At 33.9% G+C, this 10,793-nt stretch overlaps 1 protein-coding gene across 1 annotated transcript; it reads left to right on the forward strand.

Annotated features, from left to right (window-relative positions):
- The first annotated feature begins 1,580 nt into the window (after positions 1-1,580).
- LOC129308758 (transcription factor bHLH128-like) lies at positions 1,581-9,593 on the forward strand. Its single transcript, XM_054950104.1, has 6 exons — positions 1,581-2,147; positions 6,229-6,551; positions 7,286-7,417; positions 7,778-7,843; positions 8,505-8,573; positions 9,286-9,593. Exons 1-6 carry the CDS (start codon positions 1,772-1,774, stop codon positions 9,337-9,339), a joined length of 1,020 nt encoding a protein of 339 aa, XP_054806079.1. The 5' UTR covers positions 1,581-1,771; the 3' UTR covers positions 9,340-9,593.
- Positions 9,594-10,793: the final 1,200 nt, after the last annotated feature.

The raw sequence follows: 10,793 nt of genomic DNA on the forward strand, positions 1-10,793 counted from the left end.
ATACGGAATGTGATTAATATAATATACATATACGCTGACTATTGATATGGAACTGGCCAAGCCAAGAAAAAAAAAAAACTATTGATATTTGATATGGAACCAAACAATTCACATTATGGCCATTACTCGAGTTTAACAATTCAATGAAAATACCCATCAACTTTCCCCCAACAAAATATCCAATAATATACAATACTGACAATTAATATGAATTTGAGCCGAATCGTACTCCAATCGATTTTTTTTTCCTTATTTACCAAATTTAAATTGGGAATGTCGCTAAAATGACGTTGAATGTCTTACCTACTAGGGTTATTATCTGTTACATTTAATTATTTGATATATCTATAAATTCATGACCAATCACATGCATTAATATAGCATGCATTTGACTTAAAACTTTTTCACAATTTAATTCGAGTAAAATAATTTTAAATGGGCACAAGCAATATAATTATCTTTTGTTTAGGTTACATGGGGTCCAAACTCTTTATCGTTGTATTGTCATTTGAAATAATACAATCTTAAGTGATAAATGAGTCAGTTTTAAAATTATTAAAAATGATTTATATATCAACTTTAATTTTTTTAACAATTTTTGAATTATAAGTTATTAGGTTTCAAGTTATGAACAAATTCTCATTTTATTTTTTTCATTTTTCTTTGTTATTACATTTTATTTTAATAAACTCAGAATTTTTCAGCTAACAAAAAAAAAAAGGGTCACTTGGTTGGGGCGTAAGAATAAAGAAGGCCGAGAACTTGAACTTTTCAAGGGGGGGAAAAAGGAAATTCTCTCTGGCTGGCCTATTAAGTTGAAATTTTGTTATTTAGCGTTACAAACATTATCATATTTATTTCAAACATAGCTAGACTTATTGGGGATTAAAAAATAAAAAAAATAAAACAAGTACCCAACACAAAAAAGAAGAAGTAAACAATTGCGTTTCCGAAAGACGACTGGAAGTCCGGAAGCATAATTCATGAATAAAAGCTGCCTTTTTAGGGTGTACCAAAAAAGTGATCATTGAGTATCACGGCTGTTACAGAGTTTGTAAGAAAGTCAAATTCAAAATACCGTTAGAGGCATGTACATGTATTAATCATTAAATCCTGACATTGAATAAGATTATTCCGATATGGAAAATCATGCCGTTTGCTTGATTAGTTTTAGGATAAAATCAAATAATAAATTTAGTCAAAATATAATTTAATGTGACTATATATGTGCGTAAATGTTTGGTATAACAATTTCTTAAATCAATATTAACTTCAAAATTGTTTTTTTTTAAAACACATGTATTATTTTATGACTATTAAAAAAGTATTATCACCGCGTCATTAATACATACAACTCTGATTACACATAAATAATACAGCTCTATTGATATAATCTGTATAATAAACTCCATGAAAAATCACATTATTTAAACGTTAAAAACAATGTAACTTTTTTTAAAAAAAAAAATTAAGGCCTGAGGGGGTGATCCATTTTAAACTCTCGAATACTCATTGTAATCTTACTTATAGAGCGCCTTCAATATAATCTTATTACAAACTGTGAAGATGAAGCAGGGAAGGAGTAACTAGTTATGAAATCACAATGCACGTGAGGCAATACCGTCACCAGCGAATGATATAATAACTGCTCTTAGACCTTTCCCCAATTGGCATCCCTCATCTTCATCTTCTCTCTTTCTTAATTCTGCTTCGTTTTCCCATTTTCTCCTCTCTCCCCCTCCCTCTCTCATTCAGCCTTCTACCGCTCCACATGTACCCCTCTTCCTCATCTTCCTCCTCCCAGTCCCAAAGCGGCTTGACCCGCTACGGTTCCGCCCCGGGCTCGCTCCTCACCAACGCCGTCGATGCCGTTATCGGAGGAGCTGACCGCGAATTCTCCACTACTGCCGTCGGATCACGCCCTCCGGTGACCCATTTTTTCTCTGGGGAATCCTCCGAGTCCTCCTGCAAGGTCAACTCCTCCTCCGATCCAAAAGACAAGCCTCCCAGGCTCGGACTGCAGAGATCGTACGGTCTCCATGACGGAGCCGCCATCGGCTTCGGCAGCTCCTCTTCGGCTCTGCTGCGTCAGAGAAGTTCGCCAGCTGGCTTCCTCAGCCATCTCACTGCTGCCCCACCTGATAATGGTAAGGATATTCTCGTCTTTCCACTCAAATGTTGCCACTTTTTTTTTCTCACCTTTCTGTGGGCGAATCCAAGAGTGGTTTCATTGTGAATTAAATGGCGGTTATACCCTTTGTTCTACGCGTCGTTAGTCCCTTTGCACCAGGGTGATTTGGGTCTTTTCGTTTCTTTGCTTTTTTCCTCTTTCACGGTGATGTTATGAAATATGAGTGACAGTATCTGATTGGAGGAGTCCCGGGCTCCTGGTTTTGTGACACACTAGAATAACGTCTTCGTCCTTGAACTAGCGGAAATCGTTGACTTTGGTCATGAAACTTTTATGACGAAAATGCCCCTGCCGGCGGCTAGCTTATGGTGGTTGCTTTAATGTGCTTTTATCCTTCTTCTAATGGCTTGAAAGTAATGGCCTTTATCATATCCCAGCCATCGGTAATTTGTACTATTTTGGTTTTTTTTTTTTTGGGGGTAAACTCGGTTCTTTGTACTATTATAGGAGTTATAGGCGTGTATTTGGCGTGCTAGTTGATTTTAATGTGGATATGATATTTTATTAATTTCGCTTTTAGAAGTTGCAATATTTTATTAAACATTTTACTAAATTTAGAAAGCTGGACTGTGACGCCTCCCCTGTTATTTTAACAACAAGAGAGAGAGAGAGAGAGTGTGTGTATTGTTCCTTTTATTGGTGGGTGACGTGACATGGGCTGGCATTCACGCGGAGCACAGCGATCTAGGTATCTTTCTAATCTTTTTATTGCTGGAAAATTTTATTTCTGATTGGTCTGCGGAGCGTGTGCGATTTGCTCCAAATGGTGGTTCGTTCATGTCAACGACGACATACCCATATTTTCTTCTCCAATATTTTATCTCTAGCCTGCCAGCCGGGACCTTACTATTCTTCTTATCATTATTGTCATCATCCATCATCTGGGACAGTAAAGTTTTTTCCCTCCCAATCACTGTGCGAAGTCCTTGATTGAGTAAAAATTAACACATAAAATTCTTAAAAGCAAGCAATTTCAGTAGTATCCCGAAATTTCCCCTGGATTTTCTTTTATTTTTTTGTAAAATAATATTATGTAATTTGGTTTTCAACATGCGACTTAATCATCGAAAGTAGCATTTGAGACTTGTTCCTAATCCCTTGGTCAATTTCGTATATGGTCAATTCAGAGACAGTTCATACAAGAGCGTGGCTTCAACTCGGCTTCATTTTTCATCAGCTTTATCCTACTATATTAAAGGAGATAGGTGACTTTTGAAGTTTGAGTGAGATATTCTTGAACTGTAGCATAAGTTTACACGTGCCGAAACAAGTTGCACCCTCCACTTCCCAAGAGGATTTATTCCTGCATTACGATGTTGCTTCTTGAGTAGTCCTGACCTTTTATTCTGGGGACACTTGTGAAAGGATATATTCCCACCATAGTGCTATATTTTGATGCCTCCTAATCTCCTCCTCTCACTGCGTCACCTATCTGTGCTCACTGATTGAAATTCAATAGCCTTTAAAATATATTGACGTCATTGACAATTGTTCTCTTTGATTGTCTTATTTTGACAAGTGTTTGTTGACATCTGGTTTCTGCATCTCAGTTGCTTCTCGTGGTTGGCAAAATTGGGGACTCTTGGTGTATTTACTTCTGTTAATAAACCACTCAGCTCTCATATCAAATTAACGTAGGGTTAATAATTTCTTTCTGATAAATATGATCAGTTTCCAGAAATAGCTGACTAGAAGAATAGCTAGATTTGATTCAAACGCTGCCACAGAAGTGTTGGTCTTCGGGTTAAGCAACTTGAGGGAAATTGTAGTCAACTTTTATAGAATAATACAATATATATCAATATTTTCAGAGTTGAGCCAAATATTGAATCAGGAAGGTCAACAGTTCACAGTTCATATGGTTCAACTGGGTTGGATCAATGGTCAAACCGATGATGTAATAATTAAATTAAAAAATTATATATATATATATAATAATCTAAATATAAGAAATAAATATGAAATTACTACTTAATTTAAAAATAAAACTAAATGTTTTAAGTTTATCATGACTTAATAAGCTGCATAATACAACATAACATCAAATGATTACAAAAATTAGCCATTTTTTTTAACAGTTCGATTTTTGAAAATCAAATTTGGTTCTCGACTTGATCTCGATTTCTGATTTGACCGCCGGTTTAAAGCAGTCCAACCCGGCTTAACCCATAAAATGATTTTTACATATTGACTGAACCGCAATCCGGACTGGTTGACAGTCAGACCGGTCCGATTTGTTAATCTTTGACATATATAACTTCTATGTTAACAACAACAACAAGCCTTATCCTACTAAGTGGGGTTGACTGTATGGATTGCATTATGCCATTGTATTTTATCATTTATCAAGCTTTTAGAAATGTTGTTAACTCAGAGGTCTCAGTCAATAATTTTTATAGGTATTCTCTTTGGCTTTCCTCTACTTCTCTTTACAGGGCTCAAAATTATTCCTTTTGCTCTCCTCACCAATCCGCGGTCTTTTTTGTACATGTCCAAATTATTTTAAATGATTTTTTACTATTTTTCCCTCAATAGCTACTATGCTCACTTTTTTTTATTTTCTACATTCTCATCTCTGGTATTTCAATTTTATGCTCCTGCTCTTCCTTTAAAGTTCAACATTCACTACCATATAATATAACTAAGTTTGTAGCAATTTGATAAAACTTTTCTTTAAATTTATTAGGTACCTTTTGATCATAAATAATTCCTTTAGTCTTTATTCAATTAATCACCCAATTGGTATCCTATGTACAACATTTCCATCAATTTTCCATCATGTTAAGTTATAGTTCTCAAATATCTAAATTTTTCCATTTGAGATCATTATTTGATCTCTTAATTTCACTTACAAATTACTGCTAATTGGCCTCCTATCAAAATTATAACGTAAACATTTCCTATTTAGGCAGAAACCTTTTGACTTCAATGTGTTCTTTCATAAATCAAGTTTGTAGTTAATCTTTTCTCTTTTTTTCACAATAAGAATTATATCATCAGCAAAAAGCATGCATTTAGGGATTTTCTCTTGAATATGCTCAGTTAAAACATCTAGGATTAAGTCAAACAAATGAAGACTCGAAAATGATTTCTAATGTAGTCTAATCTTTACAGGAAAGTCTTTTATTTCACCATCAGACATTTTTATACTGGTTGTTGCCCCTTCATACATATCTTGTATAGCTCTAGTATAGGCAACTGAGGCACTTTTCTTTTTCAAGACTTTCCAAAATACTTTTTTTAGTGCATGGTTATAAGTTTTTTCCACATCAATAAAAACCATGTGTAAATCGTTACCTTTATATCGATACTTTTTCATTAATATCTTTAATAGATAAACTACTCTGCAGTCGCCCTACCTAGCATGAAGCCAAATTGATTCTAAAAAATATTAGTCTCTAATCTCAACCTATGTTCAATAACTTTCTTCCACGATTTCATTTATGACTCAAGAGTTTAATCCCTTTGTAGTTTGTACAATTTTAAATATACATTTTATTTTTGTAAATAAGAACTAAAGTGCTTCTCTTCCATTCATCATACATTTTTTGGAATGAAAGATTTCATTAAATAACTTAGTTAGCCACCGCACTCCCTCTTCATCTAAATATTCCCACACTTCAATAGGAGTACAATTAGGTTTCTTGGCTCTGCCATTTGTCATTTTTAGGAGCTTCCTTTATCTCACTATTGCGTATCCTTCGATAGGATGACAAATTTTGTTCTCCTTCATGAGTTACTAAATCCTCTAAGTTACTAGACAAGCTCCCTTCGTGTTAAAACTTTTCTAATCTCTATATAGGATAGGAATCTATAAACAATAACAACTTCGTCTCTTTATATCAGTCTAGTCTTGGCCATCCAAATTATCTTGAGCAAATAGGCAAAGAAAATAATCAAAACTTGTCACCCTTAAACTGTGCATCCGTTTTAATCTGGAAAATTGTAAATGGCTTAATATCCTTGTTATTTTTGTTTTTTTTTTTTATCAATTACTGCCATCCATATCAAAGCTTCAATTCTGTCTAAATGAGCAGGAGGCTTTTCAATTTCAAGGGGGAGTGGAAGCTATAGCGCACAAGGCGTCTCCAATAGTGGTCATGGAATATCAAGGCTAAAATCTCAATTGAGCTTCACAGGGCAAGAATCTCTTTCTCAGATATCTGAGGTGAACGAAAATGTTGATGGCATCAACTCTGACAATGGCCACCATAGAGCTACACATTCTTACGCCACAACCAGCTTTGGAATTGAAACCTGGGATGGTTCAAACTCCATTGTGTTTTCTGCTCCCTCTAGTAAACGTGCTAAGAGTATAGATGGAGACATTCTGAACTGTCTTAATGCCTTGGAATCGCAGGTAAGAAGTTTCTTTCGAAGGATTCAATGAAGATGGATCTTAATGTAAACTATATTCCTGGGTTTAACAGAAGAATCAATGAACCATAAGTTGGAAAAAAAATGTATGGATGATCTCAATTTTTAGAGGAATAATGAATTATTTTAAAGCAAATCTTGACCGTCTAGACCATTTGGGCAAAATTGTTTGTTTCCTGAATCTAGTTTGTCTGTTTCCTTTTTTCTCAAATGATTTTGATCATCATAATTTGTTCAAAATAACTCATTTTTGCTTCACAAATTGAGACAATCTGGACTCTTCCAAAATGAAATTGGATTCTTGGCAATCATGCGCTTATCAAATCATATGAGACTCGCCATCTATCTTTACACTAATCCTTTTCTTTTTCGTTTTTCTGGCTCGTTAGTTCTATCTGGCTGCGCTGTATGTATTCAATATGGAACTGTACAGGATCTCAATTCTTCTAAAGTATTGAAAATGATTTTCTTTCTGTCATAAAAGGGGGGAATGATTAGGAAGGACCCGAGTAAGTGGAAGGGAGAAAGAGGAGGAGAAAATGCATCTGAATTTGCTCATAACATGTTAACCAATTGAGGGGTTGGGGGGGATTAATATCCATTCAATATTTTATAGCCCTTGAACTTATTGCAGCCGATACTACAATCTAACAGTTTTGAAGTAGACTAAATTAGCTGTTTCACTTTTTGTCATATTGACTGAATTGTCCACTTCAGTTTAGTCTGCCACAAACAACTCTGGAAATGGCAGCAGTGGAGAAGCTACTTCATATTCCTGAAGATTCTGTCCCATGTAAAATTCGTGCTAAGCGAGGCTGTGCTACTCATCCAAGAAGCATTGCGGAACGGGTCAGGAAATTTTCTTTGAAATAGGGTCCTTGACATTTTATCTGCATGATGGCATGCGTCATTTCTCGGTTCAATGGGCATGTTAAATTTGTTTTATCAGCATAATGGCATTCCTTCTTTCTTACTAATTCTTTTTAATCAAATCAAAGTGAGCTAGTTAGATACCTGCTGATCATTTTGGAGGTCTTAGCTTCCAGCTACTTAACCTCTTTTTTCCCCCCTTTCTTACTTTCTTGTCCCTGAAGTGTCTTATGTGTTGGTTACTTAATGGGACAAGATGAAAAGGTTGACTTTGTTGCATGCATTATATTAACTCATTAAAAATCATTTACTTCTTTTGATGATTGTTCATGTGTACAGGAGAGAAGAACTAGAATTAGTGGAAAGCTGAAGAAGCTGCAAGAGCTGGTGCCTAATATGGACAAGGTAATTGCAATTTCTTCCTTGATTATGCCATCTGTTCCTACTACCTCTCTTTAGCTATCGCTGATGCTTAAGGCATGCTATCAGCTTGGAAATTTAACCTTCTTACTGCAATCTCAACATTGTTGCTTTGCTTATGTCTAAGGACATGAGAAGAACAGCAGCTGCGTTTGATTTACTTAGATTACGGATAAGATGCTACTTTTCTATTCGCTTTTTCATTAAATTAATAAATGAATCTGGAATTGATGTTGAGCCTCACACGTAAATAATGACATAACATCTAGCTTGGAAAAGAAAAGCTCATTACGATTGTTCACACGCTAGCATTTGCTATTCATCATTAAAGTCTGTTCTTCCTCAGTACTGAGTTTCAGAGCAAGCACAATTTTGTTTCCTCTGCATGGTTTGTGACTATGCAGAGTAAATTTTATTTAATTCATAAATGATTATTTCTGCAGACGTAACTTTTTAACCTCCACTCTTGGTATACAAGTCATGCAATGAGAAACATGATTTGAGGTGTACAAACCTTTTGCAAAACTAGGTTGCTTCGCTTTGAAATAATGGAGCATGTCCATTAGCATCATATAATGTTTTGTATGTTGAATCAGTATCAATACCTTTCGATTGGCTTGACCTTGTGTTTAAAATGACATCCCAGCAAACAAGCTACGCAGACATGCTGGATTTGGCTGTTCAACATATCAAAGGCCTACAAACTCAAGTCCAGGTGTGTAAAAATAGAATTAATATTGCAGAATATTCTATATGTTTTATTTATATCAACAAATTAACTTAAAATCATTTTTATGTTCTTGGTAAAACTTCCCTGATGGTCTTGCTCATATGCATTTCCCCTTCACCCGAATGTTATTTCTTTATTTTTAGGGAAAACAATAATTATTGATTTTGTTTTATCAGATTTTGCTTTTAATCTTTGAAGTTTTTTTTTTTAGTGTTTTCAGTCTCTATAATTTCAACAAAATTGGGCCACGTTTGTTTCTTTGGTCTATTCAGCTTGGTATAGAAAAATTATGGCCAGTCATGTTTTATAGTAAGCAATTGGTGGTTATTATTCAGATACCTCTCTCAATCATCATTACGCTGTACACTGGGTATGCCACCTTGGTTCTTATAATCTTGATGCATTTTGCTTCTCCGACAAACAATTCCTCTTTTGCAGAAAAGAAATCGGAACAGTTTTTCTGGGTAATAGTACTAGTTAAATGGAATTGGACGGTAGGAAACTGAAAATATATTTTGGAAAAAGCGGGTGGGAATGTTTTCTAATATCATGAAATAGTCACGCACATCATAATGAACGCATTAGAAGAATCACAAGGTGTGGACTGAAACATTCATTAACATTTGATATTTCTTCTTATCTAAGTTGATCACCTTCCTTCAACAACCCTCACTTTTTTTTTTGTTCTCCCTCTCAGAAGCTCCACAAAGAACTCGAGAATTGCACCTGTGGATGTAAACAAAGCTCATAGTGCTTGTTTGGACAAGAGACTAGGGCGGAAGAAAGTGGATAGAGTTCATGGATTCTGATGCCGAGGAATCAACTGATTTTGTACCTTATCAACTTTAATTCTAATGATAATGCAGTAGTAGCCATCACAGAAATTCAGTGCGTAGAACTGTACATAATGTATGTCGTTATCTTCTCGTCTTGAAAACGTTTCGTTGTCATCTTCAAGAATGGGGTATGACATCGTAGTGGAGATCATTTTTCCCTCTTCTTCAAGGTTTTGTTAATTATGGCCATTTTTCAAGTATTTTCCAAATTTGAGATGAGCAAGTATTTGAAGATCAAATGCTTCCATTTGAAATGTTTTTCACAAAAGTAGAACTTAAGAGTTTATTTGGCAACCTGTTTTAAAATAGTTTTTTATTTTTCAAAATAAAAGAATAAAAAAAATTTTGACAACGTATTTATAAAAAATGTTTTAAAAAATAAAAAATAAAATATTATTATGAAAACAATTTTTAAATGTTTTAATATTATTGTTTTAGAGAACAAGAGGATGAAAAAAAATATTTATTTTTATTATTTTTTTATTTTTAGAATATATTTTACAAAATATCAATTTTTAAAATAAGGTAAAAATAATTTCAAATAGTACTTAAAACTTGCGTTTTTTGTTTTCCAAAATTTTAATTTTTCATTAAAATGTTGGCAATATTGTGAATGAGGATAAGCAACTACGAAACATGGATAAACAAATACTAGGCACTGGATTGATGTTAAAATACTTTGTATCTTTCATTTTCTTACTTCTAGCGTCAGGACTATTGAGTTAGCCTAAAAGAAAAAGGAAAGGAGCAAAGGATTCTATCATTTAAAGATGATGGCTGTGCAAGCTTTTCTATCACATGCAGGTGTATGGATGTTAATTAATTGGACTCGAACCTTTTTTCATTGAACTCAGGCACACGTGGTTCTCTGTCACTTGGCAGCCCGGGCAGGCACAGTAAAAGGCTAGAAAGGAAACATTATTCCTAACAGATTCAAACCTGGTGTAACATTGGTTGCCGTCTTACAATTATTATCATTAGAACTGGATCATCATTGAATTGAACTGTTTAAAACACTGATTCACAGTTTAATGATTATATCAAGGTTAAATTAGTTATAATTAAATTAATATATTTAAATATTATAAAGAAATTAAAATTAATTCTCTTATATTTTTTTAGAGTTTCAAAATCATTGTTAATATTTTGGAGATGGTTTAAAATATTTTTTAAAGGAGATAAAAACTAAATTTGTTTGAAAAGATATGGAAATGAGTATTGGTTGGATATAGATGAAAAAGATATTCACATGTAAAGAAATGAGTTGAAAGAATCTATTTAAAAAGAGATGAAAGAGGTACATGCTTATTTGTTTAGGGAACTCACACGTTATAAATAAATTAAACTGATATCATACGAAAAAAATATA

Source organism: Prosopis cineraria, unplaced genomic scaffold (genome assembly GCF_029017545.1).
Source record: "Prosopis cineraria cultivar Desert tree isolate PC_DT_omini unplaced genomic scaffold, ASM2901754v1 PC4, whole genome shotgun sequence".
In the NCBI taxonomy this organism is placed as follows: Eukaryota; Viridiplantae; Streptophyta; class Magnoliopsida; order Fabales; family Fabaceae; genus Prosopis; species Prosopis cineraria.

Coding starts and splice junctions, on each gene's coding strand:
- LOC129308758 (XM_054950104.1), top strand. CDS start 1,772: ATGTACCCCTCTTCCTCATCTTCCTCCTCCCAGTCCCAAAGCGGCTTG. Junction 7,418..7,777: donor CAAGAAGCATTGCGGAACGG/GTCAGGAAATTT, acceptor TCATGTGTACAG/GAGAGAAGAACTAGAATTAG. Junction 7,844..8,504: donor TGGTGCCTAATATGGACAAG/GTAATTGCAATT, acceptor ATGACATCCCAG/CAAACAAGCTACGCAGACAT.